The following is a 20,531-nucleotide window of genomic DNA, read 5'->3' as shown; positions in this document are numbered from 1 at the left end:
ATGTGACATTTTCTCCCCACACTAGATAGAGTGCGTTTTGAGGATTGTAAACATAGACATCCCAGGGCGTAGAAAAAGTGCTGGTGTGGGCCTGGGTGAGACTGTCTGGAGTTTCAGCCTTGCCAATAACCCCCTGTGTAGCTGAAGTAATTTTAAACTCTCTGGACCTCAAAATTCCCTAATAGTATGACAGAAATGCAAACTCACCACCACAGCCAGGGCCATCACTACCAGCATCACAAGCACCAACTTTTATTAAGCATCATTTATGGGCCAGATGCTGGTCTGAGCCCTCTAAACACACCATCTCATTTAATCCTCATCAGATTACCAGGGAAGAATGGAAGTACAAAGAGGTGAAGTCACATCCCTAGGTCACAAAGTCAGAGAGGGTCATTCCAGATGACCTTTAACCCTCCAGATCTGACAGCCTTTTGTGTGTTCCTAAACAGCCCTGCAGAGTTTTATGTGATGATCAATCCAACACAACAGCTGATAATCAATAAATATGTTTGAATTAAGGAGTATCAGTAACCACCCTCTCCATTTGCTCTCCACCTCTCAACTTTATGCAGTGTGAAATGCAGCTCAGAAATCTATAAGTACATGAGCAGTGAGGACTGGTTCCTCAACTTTTTAAAGCAGTACTGCTGTGAATCACACCTGAAGTTTTTGTGGATTGTGTTCCACGCGGTTGTTTTTCCCAAAAGATGAACTTTTGGGAATTGTCTCATTGGATGTTATTTCTAAGCCATTTGTCCCCCCACTTCCTTTTCTCCTGTCATGAGTAGAATGCAGTCTTTGTGTCACTTCTTAATAAATGGTTTGCTATTAAGGAATCATTATAGTAATGTGGGCTATTGGAAGAAAGGGGTTACTTTAGTAGCCAACCCTCTTAATGACCTGCTCTTCTGTACACATTAGTAGTTGGATAAGGTTGTGGTTTATTGAACTTCTGCCATCCACCAGAGACAATCTGCTCAGGCTTGTGCTGTTGGGAAGAGAGGGTGATGGAAAAAAAAATTCTGTCCAAAATTTCAAGCCTAGGAGATGACAGTGCCCTGAGTTTACAACTTGTTCAGCAGGAATCAACAGGGAGCATTAAGTGAATGACTCGTGTGGCCAGCCTACTGCTAATGGCACATATTCTCTGAGAGGCTATAGCCAATGAAATTCAACATATATTCAGAGAGCACTTTCCTTGTGCCAGGTGCTGTTCCAGATGCTCAGGATCTATCAGTGGACAAGACATATAAGACCCCCTGTCCTCGTGGGGCTTCCATTGTAGAGATTAACAGTCATAGCTGTCCCTTCCTCAAATTTCCATGGCAACTAAGAATATGGCCATATGGCTAATAGGTAACCCTCAAAAAAGACTACTGGGCTTAGTGCTCCACTTTCAATTTATAAAATAACTATGAAAAAATAAGAGAGGTATATTTCTTTCCAGATTACGTAACCTAATGTACTCACTGAGACTTTGGGAAGTTGTACTTTAAGGCTTGTGGGGGGTCAGGGGGAGGAAGATCCAACAACAAGCACACAGTTCTAGGGGCCCAGCACAATTTAGTGTTGTTTTGCATTCTGGTGGCAAAGATCTCATAAGAAAGTCCATGTCACTGGTACAAAAGGAGTGAACATGGGAAAATACTTGGTCTTCTTTCTCTCAAAGGCACAGTTGTAAAACGCACAATGCTATGAAAACTCAAGCAAATCTGGAATCATCGTTAAAGGGAATTAACTTGGAAGGTAATTTATGGCAAGAAAATTCAACTCCTTTGTTATCTTCCTTTTACCGTAATATGCTTCCTGAATACTGCCTATGAAAGAGGGCTTTTAGGAAGAAAAAAAAATAAGTATAGTAAAATTAACTCATTTTATCAATTTGTGCTGTTGGCCAGAGTTTCCTGACTGGCTATGAGGGGCTGTAAAACTGATGAATTTGCATGGAAAAAGAAACCAGTGTAAGTAATTTGTGTAAGAGGTAACATGGACATACACTGCTATAATTCAGACACCCTGCAGATAGCAGACTGCTGCAGTGTGAACGGTTATGAGTTAGAAAAATGACCACACTGCAAGTCAGTCTGACTTGAATGGAAATCAATCATAAAGGTACTTTCCCTGCAGCTTCTATGCCACAGTCTTCAGCAACTCCTTTGCTGAGCAGATTTCTGGTCTGCAAACTGCGTACTGCTCTCCTTTCTCTGCCCTTCCTTTCTAAAAAGTCTGCCCCAGCGCAGGCTAGGAGTATGGTTTTCCAAAATGGAACATAAAAGAAAGGCACTGGACCAAAACGAGGATTTCCCTCTATGTGGAAATGAACTTCCCTGCTATTATGAGATTTAAGCAATGCTTTTTATGAAATGGAGTATTAGGTGCCAAAAGCCAGCACGATGTTTTAACCCCATCAACGGCAACTGCTAATGCGGAGAGAGCACCGTTTTCACACATCCACGTTTGTGGGCACGAGTTAAGAAATATGTGGGTTTGTGGTGCTAGAACGGGTAGGAGGAGGTGAATAGTGAAATTTTTATTTCTGAAAAAATGTTTTCTTTTTATTAAGATAAGAACAGTTCACTGATACCCTCTTTCCTCCCCACTCTGAATCGTGAAGACAATTTACCTTTGATAATCATTGTGAATTCGTTTTGTGAAGTAAGCATATTTGGGCATTTTATTACAAGAGAGCTCAGTCTTGGATCTCAAGAAACTTAAATATGTACTCTATAAAGGAAGGAACCATTTCTACTTATCTCTGTATTCTCAGCACACAGAGTGAAATGCTTCATATATTACACATGCAACAAATGTTTACTAAAATCAAACTAAGATTATATGAGCCTGTTAATGAAAAACAGCTAAGAACTAATATTTATTATGTATTATGTGTCAGGCTGGCATGCTATGTGTTTTGCCTGAATTACCTCATTTCATTCTTGCAATATCCCTATAGAACATGTATTTGTTTATTCTCATTTACAAATGGGAAAAATCAGTTATAAGGTTAAGTAACATGCTCAAGATCACACAGGTAAGTGACAGAGCGATGATTTGAACCCGAGTATCTCTAGATATCAGCCCAGAGGTGAAACTCACATTTCCAGTCTCCCTGTCTTTCCTTTATCATCAATTACTACAGAGACAGATGCACTAAGATTTATAGAGAAAAATAATTATCACCTATCCATAAAGTGGGAAAACTTGTATTTATCATCTTCTTCTCCCTTCTTTGTGTTTACAGGTCTTTAGAGCTGCAAGAGTCAGTCAGTGCTTCACTGGATAGAGGGCCTGACACTTGGTCGAGCAGAGCCATCCATGGCGCGGTGGGCAATGCTGACCAATCTCTTGCATTAGTGGCTTCTGCCTTAGGGACTGAAATTGATTTTCTGCATTTTAGAGTATCATCTCATCTTAGCTTTTGGTTGAGGTCAAATGTGGTACCCGTTTAGTACCTGATACAGCCTCAGCCATGGGATTAAGTCTTCCCTGACAGGGGATGGATTTGATGGCCTGAGACATCTTTTTACCACAATGATCTATAACCCAGGGAAGGGCTTCTAAATATAAGCCCCTTCACCAAGAGCGCACTGGGACTATCTGACCATTAGCTGTTAGGAGACCAAACTATATCAGCAGAGTCTCATCTCAACAACTTACAAACCCAGCTGGCTATACTAATAAGTCTCAGTATTTTCACTAAGAACTGTTTTTTTCCTTCTCCATCCACTGAAAGATCCTGGGTATTAACATGTACTCATATCAATCACATACTGCATTAACTCAGTTCTTGCATTGGGTTTAATGTGTGGCTTTGCTGAGCCTGGACTGTACTGATCTCATCCTGGACATGTCTACTGTGTCACCAACAACAGTCTTTCTAATTAGCAAGAGTTAGCTAGGTCAATATATTCCAGCCAAAATCTCAATAATATTTGTGGTCTTTTTTTTTAATATTTGTGGTCTTATTGTGGGAGTAATATTGATTTTCTGTCAGTCTTCTGGAAATCCCAAAAATACCTTTAAGTTTTCTAATGTTACCCATTGGATAGGAATATCTGCTCTTAAAAAAATGAGGCTTATAAGTACATAAGTGAAAGTTTACTAAAAACCACATTGCTGGTAAACCTCCAGCATGCCCCTACTACTCACAGGGAATTTTTATGTCCATAATATAAAAGAAAGCAAGAATTCAAATACTACAGAACTAAGTACTACTTTAAAGAACTCTGATGAAAATAATTAAGGTGCGGCTAGCCACTTAAAAAGTTGTTAATGTGTCAGTGTTAGATTTAGAATTTTTAAAACATCTTGTTATCTAGTAGATATCCTGGAAGATAAATCTCCAGAATAACACAGATGTAGAAGCTTTGACTGAGAGGTTAAGGAGTAAGAACTTTCTGGTTTCTTAAAGCAGATGAATTAGACCTAGTATTGGCAAGCTCTTATTCCATCAGAATTATTAACTTTGAAGGGGTCATGAGAATGGTCCTTCTAATAAACTGACTTTTAAAACTTGAATCTAAAATCAATCCTTCTTAATTTACACATGTACACAGAGCACATACAGACATACACAGAGATTCTTAATAAATATGCTGATAATGTGGCTACCTCAAGGATGAACTCTGAACACACAGTGAAAGACCAGGGACAAAGGCTCTGTTCAATAATAAGCATGGTAGTTACCACTGTTCAGCATCTACTATATGCTAGATACTTGTCATTTTCTCACTTAATCCTCAAATCACTCCTAAGAGGTGTTTCCAGCATTCTGATGAAGGCCCAGCACACAGCTGGTATTTAATACTTGTTTGCTGACTGAACAAGTGATTGCTACCTCCTACAAGAACATAGCTGGGAGGCATTCAGTATTGCCCAAAGTCATAGAGTCAGTAAGTGGCAGAGCCAGATCCCCAGTTCTATATCCTGGACTATGATACCATGCTGCCATCTTAAATATGGATTTCATAGAATGTATTATACTTAGGAAGCAAAATCCATGAATTTGCTAGAAAAGATTAGAAATAGATGAATATACAAATAGAGATCATAATAACAAATTAGTATGGACATCAAGGTATTACATGTTTTACTTCTCTCAGAGTCAAATCCTTAAAATAAGAATGCTTGTGGTCTGGTCAATTTAGCAAGAGCTTCAGCTAGGAAAACATGGAACAAGAGCCACCCCCGCCCCCAGCCCCAAAGCTGCCATGAAAACTCTCACTACCAGCTCTAACCAGGAAGGCTATAAGAAGATGAGTGCAAGAGAAAAAAATGGACTTTCAAGCATCAAGCTGACCAGTGGATATGCTGATGTCATAAGCTCCTGTCACCATAGTTTTAATTTCAGTCGGCAAGGTGGTCATAATGCCACTGTCAGGGTCCATGTCAAACACAAGGCACATTGTATATTTTGATCTGTAGGTAAGAATGAGGACACCTCTCACTTTATGTGGCTCCTTCTATTGGGTGAGGAGAGGAGAATGGGAAAAATCATGTGTGGCTGCCCATACTGTGAGCTGGGATTTGGAAGAAAGAGCAGTTTGACAAAAATTTCTATTACTGCCAGTCCGTTCCATTTGCCGCCGGCTTTACTGTCCAAATATTCAACCCAAATATGGCAAGAAAATTAAAAGAAAAAAAAAACTATACAACAAAACATCCTTCTGAACTAATTCAATTTCAGTATTTATTTTGAAAATTTATTGAATTATAGTAGAGGAAACCCACTAAATTAAGCCAGCCAGACTGATATTTTTCTTCCAGAGAGTATGGCAATATTTATTATTTTATCTCCCTATGAGAGGCTGATTAAAACTAGGAAACATTTGCGATGTCATAATACATTCAGAATAAGGTGGCTTAGGCAGGCAAAAATGTAAAAAAATTATAGGGCCAATCAGTATTTTTGAGTCTGTAACTTAACAGATTTTCTTTAAAACCTGCATTTTCAAGATAGGCATTATGATTTTTTAAAGGATCTCCCACGCTTTTGTCTGCGGCACACGATACCCTCAATCTGGAAAAGGTGCCATTGACTTCTACAGACAGAAAATGTGTGATGTTCATTTTAAAATTACTAGTAGAGCCTGCTATTGACCATCTAATTATGCCGAGTTCCATTTATAAACATAGCTAACCACTAAGTTTATGGAGACTTTTTGTGCTGCTTTAATAGGATATTGATCGAGAGCATAGTTTGAGTGGACTGCCATTGAATTGTGTAATGGCAAACAAAAGGCAAGGTCACAGCCACTGTTCATGCTAGGGCTGCAGTCTATTTTTTATTATAATCTTTTTGTTTCTTCCTTTAATGCTCAAGTCCAAATGGTTTCTTTCGAAAGAAGAGCTTGCTGAAGAATATTAATTTTAAAATTAATTTCCATGCAATGATCATAGCTATCAGGTTACTTAACAGAGGAGAACCAACAGGCCACTTGTTCAGAAAAGAAAGTTTTAGATCTCTTTTAACAAAGATCTAAAATCCTGCAACTGTTTCAAATGGCACCCCAAAGGACTGAACATCAGGAATCCCTCCTCCTATACCAATTTCCTCATGAGTCCATCTTTGCAAGAATAGTTTGTAATTTCCAAGTCTGGGCTTGTTCATATGAAGAGCTTCGTTTTCTTATTGTACCTTGGAGCCGAGTTAATTCTGTTGCACTCGCCTCATCATGTCAGGTTAGAACACTGCCAGTTGTTCTTACTGTAACGCTGGCCAGAAAATCCTAGTGCGTGGATATGGGTACTCAAAGTCACAAAAAGGACTTAGAGACTTAAAAACGAAGTTGAAAAATGAACTGCAATTTGGATCCTAATGATGATTCCTGTGTGAAAATAGAGAAAGAGTGCATATGTCGAAGGCAGAAAACAGCCACTAGGGTGCCACCTCATGCCAGGCTGAGGCATCCAGCGGGCTCCGTTCACTCCCCCTTTCCATTGACAAACAACTCGGGAATCCTGCAGCCACCCCGCAGCCCAGCTTTGTGGCAGAGCCAGGACAATTCAGCTGCTGGATTTAATAGATTCTGTAGCAGTGCAAGAGGAACCAAAAATTCAGTCTGGGTAACTGAGAGTGGTTTTTACACCCAAAGACACTAAGGCTGGCCACAGTGTACTGGGAACCCTGGCTTTTCAAAATTCCAGGGCCATGAAGTCATCCCTAGCCACGAAGTTTACTTAACCCTTGCAGCCCGCTCGGGTGTACAAACCACTGCTAGCAAATTGGAACCCGCCAGGCCAGAGTCACAATGGCCTGTGTGTATTTGCGGTTTTCCTCTTTCCCAGTGAAGTATTTAATGTTTCGTAGTCACCCCACCAGCTTCAAGTAAAACAGTCAGCACTTTAGAAGGAAATGGGCAGAAGTAGTGGATTCTTCAGGAGGATTTTCTGGGTTCATCCCAGGAAGGGAATTTAACAGCCTCAGAGCCCACACTCAGGAAAACACCGTGCAAAATCAACCGGTGTGGGCCCTGCCAGAGGCAGCGGTCGAGGTGGGTCAGTCAGTCAGTCAGCAGCCAGGGGAGCTGGCTGTCTCTTGGTGGTGGCTTCATGGGAAAGAGACCCATCTGAAAATGCTTCTTGCAGGCTTTGTTTGAAAATGCAGCATCATGTAAGAACCATTTCAGCAGATGGTTCCTGTCTCTTTCCTCATGGTATTATGCTAAAACAACTTTGGTGATTCTGAACCGTGTTGTTAGCACTTGGAAACCCCCTCCCCCAGAGCAGGGAAGACCTCGCTCTCTCTCTGGCACGGTGTCTAGTGGTCTGTGTTCCCCCTTCCTGACCCTCTCCTGGAACAAAGTCATAAATAACTAGAACGACTTTCAGATGGTCCTATCACATGGGGGGAAAGGTAGGAGGAGTGCAGATATACATCTAACTCTTAGGCTACAGCACTTTCTTCATGGTGAAGGGAAACAGACCTCTCCTTTCTTGCCCCCCATGGGTTCTACATAATGCAAAAAATTAAAAGGTAGGTAGGGAGGTAAGTAGGCAGGAGGCAGGGGTGACCAGGGGAACTGGTGAGAGACTGCAGCATGAGCCCCATACATCTGATCAGTGTAATTTAATGTCAAGCCACCTTGCTGCCTGACCCTCACCTCCAAATGTGTGAAGCTAAGCCAGCAGCTCTCTCTTGAGTTTCTCTGCCACTGCCACCCTGTAGTAACACGATTATAAACAACAAACTTAGCACATAGTTATTTCGGTGAATCCTCAGGAGGAAATGCTGAAATCGCACCTCCATTAAATTTAAAAGGAGGAAAACGAAAAACAGACACGAACTGGAAACCTAGGTAAAGTAAATATTTATATTAGCAAATGTTAAAATTGCATACTAAAGATTCAGGAAGAGGGAAAAATTTTCAACCTAGGGCAACCATTAGTTTGACATTTCCAGGCCATACATGTGGTCATAAGTGTGACTGGGGGAACTGGGTGGGGCTGAGATAAATATGAGGGGGTTGAGAAGAAATGTGCAACAGAGTGGAAGAAATTCTAAGACACCAAGGCCATTAAATACATCCAGGGAAAGGCTGAACTATCTGGAGAATGAGTATAATTGTGGCGGGGGACAGGGGGGCAGAAGATTGGCTGCAGTGCAGGTGATTTTTTTAGGAAGTGAGACTCCTCCATAGGGCACTGCAAGAATGGATACATTTGTCAACACACAATCTCCAACACAAAGAATGAACCCTAACATAAACTATGGGCTTTGGTTAACAATAGCATGTCAATATGGGTTCCTTCCTTGTAACAAATGTACCACATTCACAAAAGATGTTAATAAATAAAGGAAACTGTATGGGGGGGTAATATTAAAATTCTGTACTTTTTGTCAACCTAAAACTGAGAACCTAGAATTGCTCTAAAAAAATAAAGCCTAGACACACACACACACACACACACACACACACACACACACACACACACACAACTGAATACAAATCCAGGGGAAAAGAAAATTTAAGTATTTCAGTTGTGTTGGTTCATATGAAAATCGGTTTAACCTTTTTTTGATGCACAGATTAATAATCTAAAAGTTTATCAACTCTAACAAGAAATGGTTTTTAATCAAAGCACAGAATTTGTGGATTCTGTTTAGTTCTGTAATGCAGTTATAGGAGAGGTCATGATGAAAATGTCTGCAGTCAGCTAGCAAAGTAAAAAGAGCAAGTTTCTTATCCTCTTTGAACATCATGGTCTCCTTCATCTATAAAAAGGGATAGTAACAGCAACCACAGGAGGACTGACTGAGATTATGTTTAAGACAGTGCCTAGCACAGTGCCTGATACATAGTGTATGCTTGATAAATGCTAGCTACGGTAATTTTTCATATTAGTATTGTGCTCCTAACAGGGCTAACATTCTGCATTTAATCAGCTTATGAGCCAGTTAGCTTATTTCTATTTCAAGGTTGCAGAACCCACATCCCAAGCCCCACTCACTTGTACAAAGTGCCCACTGTACCTCTAATATGGACACTTAGCTCTTCCAACTTAGGGAAGTGAGCAGGGCTATAAGAAATGGTTAAGGATTTTGACTCATCCTGTGGCTTGAACGTGAAGTGAAGTCTTTCAGAAAGGTGTGTGGGTGAGGAGACCTGAGCTGGGGGGATGGATCCTTACCCCAGCAGCTGACATGGTCCTGTGACATGTACCCTGACAAACCTGGAGTAAAGATCTGCAGGAGAGAGGGGGCTCTGGACAGCAGTTTGGCTTGAAGCCATGATTTAGCTGACACAGCCCAGTCCCACTCCTGCCAAACGGATTTAGTCAGCACGAGGCCATGTGTGAGTGAGTCCTACAGCGATTACACAGCAGTGTGCAGAATCGAAAAGCATTCAAGAGCCGAAGGATGCTCATGACGCCAGGCATCAGCAACATAACCCCCTAAACGGGGACAGGAAACAAAACCAGGTCCCTCTGCAAATTCAATCTGTGGTCGGCCCGCACCCTCTGGCAGTCTTGAACGCAGGTTTAGAATTCACTTGGCAACCACGCTTGGTAGACTAAATGGAGGTCTAATCTAGCTTGGAGCTGATAGGCCTTGGGGTATAAGACTTTACAGGGACTTATGGAAAGTGGAAGAGGGACAAGATTCTGGGGATGGTCCTGAGCAGCGTGGGCCTTCTCTACACCACCCAGGCCTTGGGACCCTGATGGTAATGAAGACAAAATGTGAGCATTAACAGCAGCCAGAGTAGAATGCAAAGGTCTGGTGCTCCAATGTAAGAGCTAGCAGGATTTTCTTTTCACTCTTTAAGGCTATGTTTAGGAAGGGCTCAAGGAATGCATTTCCCTGTAATGCCATTATGACAGTTATAATATATCTGTATCCTATTACTATTATTAAAATCACCAGAAGAATGTGGCCTAGTGATCCTTTTTAAAAGTCTCACAAAGTGAAAAAAAAAAAAAACACTTAAAAAAAATCTCTACATGCATTCTTTGCCCATGGCGAATGACTGGCTAGTCAGCTGTGTGAGAGCAGCATCTATCCTCCAGTGAACAAGGCCATCTCGTCTGTTCTTCATCGGTTGGTACCTCAAGCACACTTGATAACATGGCAGCAACCTCTCCATTCCAACTCACACCCTCCTGCTCCTAATGCCTCATCCCTTATGGTTCCACCTCCTTAACACTGGAAAGCCCCAGCATCAACCAAGTGTCCTGACTCCCAGAATTCCCACACTCAGAGTTACTTCCTTCTCATCTCCCCATCTTGTCTCACATTGCACATTTCTTCAAGTCCCCTTGGGCCTCTGTTAGGAGTATACACATTCTAGCATTACACAGACCTAACTTTAACTATTTACCCACTGTTTGATTTTGGGTAAATGGCTTAAATAGACCCACAGTTCAACTCCTTTGTAACAATGAGAGTAATTATTTACCTGACAAGTTTATTGCAAAGATTAATTTATGCAACATACATGAAAACACAGCATAGCATCTGGCAGATAGTGAATGCTCAACAGTCATTAGATTTTTTTGCCTATCCCTCAGACTCCAGCCTCTATGCTCCCATCTTATATCCCATTTTCTGGATTCTTAACTATCTTCCAGCTTTAAGAAATAACAGACCGAATCTGAGCCTGTGAGATTGGGACAGCTTGACTTGCTTGAACTGACATCTTGTCAGAGACTGACTGGTATACTCAGTCAATCTTGCAAGACTGTAATGCAGGGGATGGGAGTATGAACTTGAAATGAAAATATTAGTTTTTACTCTACCTCCATCCGCAAAGGATTTGATGCAGCTTGGAGTCAATGTTAACAATGTAAAGTTTATCTAAAAGTATTCTGAAGTAGGAGGAGAATAAAGAAGCAACATTTTGATATCTGCTATTTATATTTTCCTCTTGTTATTGGCACCCACAACATGGTAGTCATTGTAGGTATGCATTTAAATAAAAATAGAGATGTTTTTGAGGGAAGGCAAGAAAGACTGTGAGAGAGAGAAAAAGAGAGACAGAGACTGAGGGAGAGAGAAGGGGAGAATCCTATACCTTCTCCTTGGACTGTCTGGATTATGTCATAGCAAAAATACAATCAATGACCGACCCCTTTGATCAATGGAACAGGGTGGTGACAGGTACTCTTAATTCATTGTTGTTGGTGATTATTGACAAGCTGGTAATGATCATGCTGTACTGTGTCACTCATGCTGAGGGCATTAGCATTCTTTAAAGGTCAAAACCAAATTCTTTTAAAATGCAGAATTTCTTAGAAACAGGGAAGCCTCAGAAATTTTTTTTAACCAGGTTCACACTATAAAGTAGGGAATATGTGAGACAGTCAGGATTTCAGTTCTTTCCCTAAGTCTCACATTAAAATGATATTTAATTTTTCCTGATTTAAATTCTTGGCTGTCAAATAAACTGCGTGGCGAAATTCTTCCAATGGGTGAATGCAAAAGGGATTCTAAAAGCTATTTATGTCTCTAGGAGGCCTAGGCAGAAAGTAAGTACAAACCCAAGGCAAATCTGTACCAAATCAAAGCAAAATTATACTTACTCTGTGACACTCTTACTAGCTCAGTCACACTAAAAACACCTGATGTGACAAAACTGTCCTGGAAGCCCAAATGTCCTGGGGAAACAAAAACAAAAGAAACAGTGTCATAAATAGAAGACATTTGACAACAGAATTCTAAATATTAGTTTCATTGTGATTAAAAAAGGCAATGTCTAATTTCATATTCTGCTCTAGTTAGAATTTATGTGGGAGGGTACAGTCATTTAGTTACATAGATGGTTTTTTGGTTTGAATCTGAGGGCTATGGAAAGCTATGACACAACTGGGTGATTTCTGAAATGGTTTAAAAAAAAAAACTCAACAGGAAATCTGAAACAAAAGAAGATTTAAAATAAATGGCTACCTTGGCTGACCTCTGAGACCTTAACAGCTGGGATGAAAACAGCCTACCTAGGAATCAGCCAGGATACCTACATTCCATAACAATTTTTAAACATTATTCTCTAAAGAAACATCTGATCAGGATTAGCTATCCATTCATTCAAATCAAACAAGATTTAAAGATGTTCTCTTCATTTTTAGAGGTATCACAGAGTGAATCTTTAAAAAGCCAGACCAGAAAAAGCAAGCCCTAGCCCTTGAAACATGAAAACAAGTTCTTTTGAGCACCACTGAAAATTTAGATTTGTTTTGAGAACAAGGGGTTGTTTTTTTTTTTTTTTTTTTTTTTGTGAGTGGGTGGGTTGAGTCTGTTTTTTTTTTTTTTTTTTTTTTAAGGAAAGATAATAAACCAATGGTTCAAAATGACAATCTCTGAATTTCGCATCTGCTTTATTTTTGCTGGATATAATGAATTTCTTTAAGATATCTGCAGTTACATCTCTTATTCACTTGCTTATTTATTTTTATGGTACATTCTGGAATATAAAACTTATAAATAGCTAGGAGTACATAATTTATGATATGTTATCTTCTCTGCTTCTCAAGTTTTTTGATTCTGAGTCTTAGATAGGTAAAATCTAGTTCAGACGTGTCGATATGGTTAGCATAATCACCTGCTTTAAAAATAGGGCCAAAGGAGAGGTTGGGTGAAGGGATTTTTAAAATAATTGTCCTTTGAAATAAGAAACATACTTTTAAGAAATGTAACATAAGAAAACAGGTCAATCTGAATATATAACAATGCCCATAAGTATTGACAAAAAATAGATTTTTGCTCATTACTAAGGGGAAACAAATTTACCTATGGTATAGTTAACACATCAATAAATTCATCAAATGTCATGCAAATAAATACATGCAACAAATTACTATGTTTTGAAGAATTATAAAGGTACCCTCAAATTATTCTTTTTCTGAGTGCCTCAGGATTAAGAAAGGTTTTTTTTTTCTGAATTTGAAATTTTTTTCAGTTAATTTTTATATCAAATACCATCTATGATTTTTAGATAAAACACAGCTCTAACTTGTAGGATGTGCAATAACTATAAATTGCTTTTTAAAGTTAAATGGCAAACTTTCACTTGAAGACGTGCTTAAGAAATTTCACTTCTTGAAACAACCCCCACCCAGGTCTTTGGTTGACTTTAACTTGGTAAGCGCCGGAGGTATCATTTCTTGGATAAAGACACCTGATAAATAAAAATAAGCAAATAAATAAAAAATTCTCTAAAGTCATCTTGTCAAAACCGATGAGAACATCTCTTCCATTTTTACCTTGACATTGCATTAATCCCACAGGCTATAACAAAGCAAATTCAACCACAACATACGTTAAGTTTGACTTAAGACACACCTAACGAGAGCAAGGAAATGCATTGTTAAATGGGAATCTCAGGGTTGATTTCCAGCTCTCGTTCATCTCTGCAGCTCTTGCTTGCGGGCTGATACTTGTTTCAGTTCCAAACTTTGAAATTCCTTACTTTATGGACAACTTCACAAGAATTTCTGTGCAGAGTGAATGTGAACACGTGTACTTCAATCGTGCCACTGAAAAAAGCAAGCACTGTGTTTTGAAAACTGAGTTTAGTTTGGTTGCAAGGACTTGGGAGGAGGAAACACCTGCACGCATCCATTCCAATACCACCTCTGGATTCGCCCTTTGCTTCTGTCCATCTCTAAGATGTGGTTTCACCAGAGTTTGTGCTCAATGAGTATATTTCCTAGTTATTTCCTCTGCTTCCATGATCTGTTACCAGTCTTGACTCTGATATTCATGAATATCAGAGTAACGTTTGTTTCCTGCACTGCTATATTTAATGCCTGGGACAAAGGTTGGTAAGAGAAAATGTGTTGAATGAGTGGACGGATGGCTCTACAGGCCAATGACTCTCACATCTTTGTCCTTTGCCAAGAGCTCTCTCAAAATGTTTACTGGATATTTCTACCCAGATCGCCATGGGTATCCCCAGATCCAACCTGTCCAAAGCCAAGCTCGTTTTCTTCTCCTCCCTAAACCTGTTCTGACTCTGTGGAATTACCTACTTCAATGAGCCATCCACCAACATCTTGCTTTCTATGTTTTTGGTGTCATCCCTAACTACTGCTTCTTACAGAAATCCATAGCCAACAAATCCTGATTCCATTTTTTACAAGTTCTTGACTCCAAGTACATCTCCATTAACCCTCCCCTGCCCAGTGTCAAGTCTGTGGCTCAGGCTCTTCCCAATTATTACAGCCTGATGGGGCAGCCTCTTAACTGTGTTCTCTGCCATCAGTCCTAGCGTCTCCTTAGTATACTGTCCACTCTGCAGCCAGAGCTGTCTCAACAATGGGCAAATCTGAAGGCTCATTCATTTATTCAACAAATATCTACCGAACACCTACCATGAGCCAGGCGTAGTGCTAAGGGTCAAGATAGAGTTCCTACATTCAGGGAATTTACGGATTTACAGTCTAGGATTAGAGACAGATGAACACAAAAAAACAAATGAATTATTTAAAAAATTATATATGATATAAATGAAATGAAGAAAATAAATAGGAAATACTTTAGAAAGTGTGGTCAGGGATAGTCTCTCTTAAGAGCTGATATCTGAAAGATACTGAGGAGACAGCCAGGAAAAGAAGGGGAAAGAGCCCTTCAGGCAGAGGGATTAGTGTGTGTAAAGGCCCTGGTGTAGGAAAGAATGAGATCCTAGAGACTGAGATAAATCTAATCTGTTCAGAACTCACTGGCCTGTCAGAAATCTTGCAAGGGCCCCACAGAGAATTTGGGGTATAGTACAAATTCCATTACATATCATCCTGACATAGCCTCTATCTTCCCTCCCAGGATCATCTTTTTTTAAAGATTTTATTTACTTATTTGAGAGAGAGCACAAGCATGGGGAACAGAAGGCAGAGGGAGAAGCAGGCTTCCACTGAGTGGTAAGCCCATTGCAGGCCCCGATCTCAGGACCCTGAGATCATGACCTGAGCCAAAGGCAGCTGCTTAACTGATTGAGCCACCCAGGTGCCCGTCTAGGCTCATTCAAAAAAATCTTTTCTCTCTTTCTTCTGGCCCTACCTGTGGGCCTAAGGAAATACTTGCTTCACCATGGTTGTGGTTCACTCCTCTCCCCACACTGTTCCCTCTTCCTGGGATGTCTCTGTCCTTCCTGCTCTTTGCTTGGCCAACCTCCTACTTGTCCTTTAGGACTCAGCTTTATTGTCATTCTCTAAAAACCTTCCCTGATTACCTGCACTGCTGGCAAAGACTGCTTTTCTCAATCCTGACCAGGTGTACAGAATACACCTCTAATCTAGAACCTAGCACATTGAACTGTAATTTTATCTTCTTCTCGTATTAGACTGTACGCCCCTTGAGAAAGAACATCTTCTGTGCCTCCAGGTCCTAACACAGTGCCTGGTAAGCAGTAAGCACTCCAGGGCTGTCTCTGAGGGAACACAATCCAATTTGAGCTCAAGGATGTTTATTTTCCTTTTTATAGAAATGTTGACAGAACTTATTTTTTCTTTCTCTCTTTCATCTCTAGCAATACAGTTTGACCTAAAATGGAGCCAATGTACATCTGAAAACTATTAAAGTGAACAATCCAAATAGTCCCTCCAGACTAAATAGGACAAGGACTGAAGAGACAATCCATTCAGGATGGAGCTTCCCATTAAGAAGGTGCCATCAGGTTGTCTGATGAGAGATGACGCCTAATATGGTTTCACTCATACAGGGAATATAAAAAATAATGAAAGGAATTATAGGGGAAAGGAGAGAAAATGAGTGGGAAAAATCAGAGAGGGTGACAAAACATGAGAGACTCCTAACTCTGAGAAATGAACAAGTGGATGGGGAGGTGGGCGGAGGGATGGTGTGACTGTGTGACAGGCACTGAGGGGGGCACTTGACGGGATGAGCACCAGGTGTTATACTGTATGTTGGCAAATAGAACTCCAATAAAGATATACATATAAAAATAAAGAATAAAAAATAAATAAATCTTTGATGTTTCAACATAATTTTTGTTTTATTAGTTTAGATTTAATCTGAATGATAATAAAAGTGAAAAAAATTTTTCAAAAAAAATAGGAATGCCTAAGAGGTTGTCCTGTTGTTGTGATTGTGGTCCTATTTTGGGGGCCTGAGTTAGAACAGAGTTAAAGGGAAGCATGATTTAATGGACATAAAGTACCAAAAAAAAAAAAAAGAGTCTAGTCCCAAGCTTCAACTAGGATCTTCTGCGATCCTGGGAAAGTTGCTGCAAAAATCACGATTGGATCCTCCTTGTCCTCTTGGCAACCTGCTCCCTCACACTGATTTTCATAGAATGCGTGTAATTTAGGAGGTGGCCCATATGTGACTATACAATAATTGGAAAAATTAAAATAAAAAGTAGAATGATTTCACAAGTCCTGATGTGACCATCTCCTCTGTGATGTGTCTCTGGGGAAAGGTATGTGTAAACACTCCATGTAACTTTAAGGGACTATGAAACTGGTTTTGTTCCTTCACCAATTATTTGGAAACCCACTGGTGAACTCTAGAGGAAGAAAGCAATGAGAAATGAAACCTAAGAAATGATGGAAAAAGTGACACATCTAATGTAATTACTAAGCAAACTTGAGCAGATTAATATTTCATTCTTGCTAACACAAACCAAATCATAAAAATGACTTTCAGGGAAATAACACTAATCTGGCTGTTCTACTTTATTGCAAGATGAGAGAGAAATGGAAAAGAAAATAAAAAGGTCAATTTCAGTAATTCTGAACTTCGATGTTCATATTAAAAGATTCTCAGTTGAAAAGCTGATTAAACATCCCTGAAAGGTCCCAAGACTTACATTTTGAATACAGAAACGAGCGCAAAACATACTTTTGTGAAGTTAGTCTTAGCGGAAAACCCAGATTTTGCAGCAATCTCTCTCTTCAGTTCTGAACCACTGTTCAGGAGCAACTGTATCGTAGCTTGAAAGGAGGGACAGATCCTTTTTCATTTTATATAAAATGGCTAAAAAAAGTTCATTCCCTGAATGAACTTGCTCAATGAATTCCCAATTAGAGTACAGATTTCAATACCTTGCAGTCAATTGTACTCACGATGGAGAGATGACGCTTTTGAAGAGAGGCAGAAATATAAAAAGCTAAATTCTTTTATGGGTGGTTAGGAAAAGCAGTTCTATCTTTACCTTGATATCAGCAGTTATTATGGAAAATGCCATTATATGGGAACCAAATCTCATCTCATGAAGGAATTGCACATCTATCTACCTCATAAGCAGGAAAGGAAAAGAGTTCAATTTGCAGAGACAGGTCACCTTGCAGAACTGTTCAGAGGTTGAGGGGAAGTAACAACTCAGGACAAACCACCCAGAGGGTTGGCCTTGGGAGGAAGTTGAGTGTCCGTGAGTCAGAGAATGCATTTGAGGAGGAACACTGACACACTAGATGGTGCTTTTGTTTGTCCTGTTGGGATAGCAAAGGGCTCTCAGCTCTAAATGATCAAATCTCCTCTGGCAAATCAGGATGCAGACAAACCACAACACACAGGTCATTTCATCAAAAAGAATGCATCTCTATTCTATTCTGCCCTTGGTGAATCAGGTTTCATTACCAGGAAGAGACAGGCCAATGACCAGGCCTTTCCATGCTTGTGTGTCTGGGCTACTCCAAAGGAAAAGGAGCCCACTGCTCTCATGCACTTATATTCTGCAAGTATTGGAGCTTACTTGTGATGTGCAGGCCCTGGGCTAAGTCCTGAGGATGCTGCTCTCACAGAATTTAGATGCTCATCCTTCTAAAGGAAAGTCTCCCTTCACCACACTGCTCCTCCCTAGAATCTTAATTTCTCCTTCCCTAAACTCCCCATTGGCTTAGGAGCCACCTAAGGAAAGGGAACATGGCTCCTTCACTCCCTCTCCCCATGGTCAATACATTGAGTAGAATGTCTGCTCCATCAATACTGTTGAGTAGAACTTCTGCTCTACTTGCCTCATGTCACAGCCTCTTTCTACCTTATGTGGATGTTACTTGTTTATCTGTTTTAGCTCTGCGCTCCTACAACAAACTCTCCACTCCTACAACAATTTCTTGATCTTACATTCTCTTCAGAGCCCAGAACAATCACTTGGTCTAGGCGTGTAATAAATATTTATTTAATGATCCAGATGAGTGACTTGAGATACCTGGATTTAGTAGCCCTCTAAAGCACAACGGAAATAATGATTAGCTTACCTCCAGTGATGCCTTACTTCTGTCCTCTTAATTTGGAATATCTTTTAGAAAATAAGTTTTTAAAGGAGGTGGTATTCCATTAAGCCCAAATTCTAAATTTTGGTCCCATTTTTCATGACTCTACAGTGACTATTTAAATCATTCTGCCATTCATTGATAATGAGATATTATTTTTAGAATAATACCTAATATTACAAAAATGCCAAAAATTCAGACATCTACTAAAAGAATGCAGTAGCAATAAAAATAACATAGATGTTCTCTTTGTGTAATTAATCTTCACTGTGGTGGAGTTTTGTTCAGTAGTCTGCTTACAGTAAACGTTAAAAGACTGACATACATAGTTGGACTGGCAATAATCTAGGAAATTGTGCCTGAGAACTTGTAAAATAAAGAAATGGTATTTGCTAACCACTAATACGAAAGAGGTGTTTTAAGATTCTCAGATGCAAAGGGTTGTTATGAATGCATTTGTACGATGGTTATGATTGACATCCTGGTTTATCACAACACATCAAGGAATTATCTCTAGTATGGGAAGGATGTAGTCTGAGCTGAAGAGGAGGATGAGTCAAGAAATGATTTTTGGAGTATGTGTCATGGGACTTAGGTACTATTGATTCCTTTTGTTGCTGCCCTAAATTTCCCTGCCCTGCTCAGGTATTATTCAATACAGGTACCTAATCTGTGTTTTTAGTTTGTTTGTTCTTCCATATCCATAAAGTCAATATTTGGTTTACTGCTTTCATTCGTCAAATACGTATTGGAATCCTATCATGTGGCAAGCACAGTCCTAGGCCCTGGAGATTCGGCAAAAATAGCACAAGGTATTTACTTTTGGAGGGGGAGGGACGATACATTTCCAGTTAAGAAAGATGTGGACACCAAGATTTCCAGTAGCATATTTATCTAAAATTGGGTCTTTTTATAATACTTTTCTAGGAAAAGACTATAGTGGAGATTACTGTAACATCCTATGCCGAGTCTGCTGGTTGTCCATGCACATCCATGATTGACAGCTATAGACCATAGTTCCCAGCCTCTTTGAGGAGTGGCCACCCCTGGAAAGTGAATGGAAGTGAGACAATCAATTTCTACCCAACTTGCCTGAAAACAAATTCCTGCCCTAGGCACTCTTCTTCCTCTTTTTATGAACTAGAACAGTTTCAACCACAAAGACAAGGACAGAGCCCCTGGGATGGCAAAGTAGTACAACAGAGGGAATGTGGGACTCTGAATGACAGTGTGAAGCAGAAGCACCCTGTCAACTTAGCCTGGTCATCTGGAAGAGTTACCAAAATGAAAAAAAGACTTTAGTGTACTTAGACCACTGTCTGTTTTCCCTTTCTCTTTGTTATAGCAGGCTACCACTTACCTTAACCAATGTAAGCGCCAACCTTTGCTTTTAAAATCTAAAGTGTCACAAAAGAGCAGCCAACAGGCCAATTCCAGTATGTCAACATACTTTTCTTGGTTATTATTTTTTACATATGGATGTTTTGAAACTGGGCATGAGTTTACAAATGTGCCACACTCCCCAATACTCTTTATTATATTTCGTTTATTTAATGATCTGAAAGGCCCCTGTAGGCACAATAATTTGGGACACCTGTTGGGCATTTTCTCTCCATGTTAATCTACTAGCAATGGTAGGGAGAAAATGAATGGATGGTTGGTGTCTTTTGTCTAATTAAAAAAAAAACTGTGAGTATTTCATGATTTCTTTGAGAACTAAATTTAGACTACTTTACTGTATATTTAAAGCCCTTCAAAATCTGTCCTCTAGTACACCTTTCTAGTGTTTAAGGTATATTTCCAATACTGCCCAAATATAGACTCCATATGCAGCAGCCAAGATGTCCCACCTGTTATTCTCC

General features: G+C 39.8%; 1 protein-coding gene across 8 annotated transcripts in view; it reads right to left on the bottom strand.

Annotated features, from left to right (window-relative positions):
* NFIA (nuclear factor I A) overlaps nucleotides 1–20,531 on the bottom strand; it is a 368,402-nt gene that overhangs the window by 114,544 nt on the left and 233,327 nt on the right. For all 8 annotated transcript variants that reach the window (XM_055305118.1, XM_055305120.1, XM_055305119.1 and 5 more), the window contains one exon: nucleotides 12,025–12,099. In XM_055305118.1, the coding sequence (XP_055161093.1) occupies nucleotides 12,025–12,099 (75 nt within the window). The remainder of the gene's footprint in view (nucleotides 1–12,024; nucleotides 12,100–20,531) is intronic.

This window comes from Nyctereutes procyonoides, unplaced genomic scaffold, assembly GCF_905146905.1.
Source record: "Nyctereutes procyonoides isolate TBG_1078 unplaced genomic scaffold, NYPRO_anot_genome, whole genome shotgun sequence".
Classification (NCBI taxonomy): Eukaryota; Metazoa; Chordata; class Mammalia; order Carnivora; family Canidae; genus Nyctereutes; species Nyctereutes procyonoides.
The sequence above is the reverse complement of the archived record's forward strand: the minus strand, read 5'-3'. Positions and strand labels throughout refer to the sequence as shown.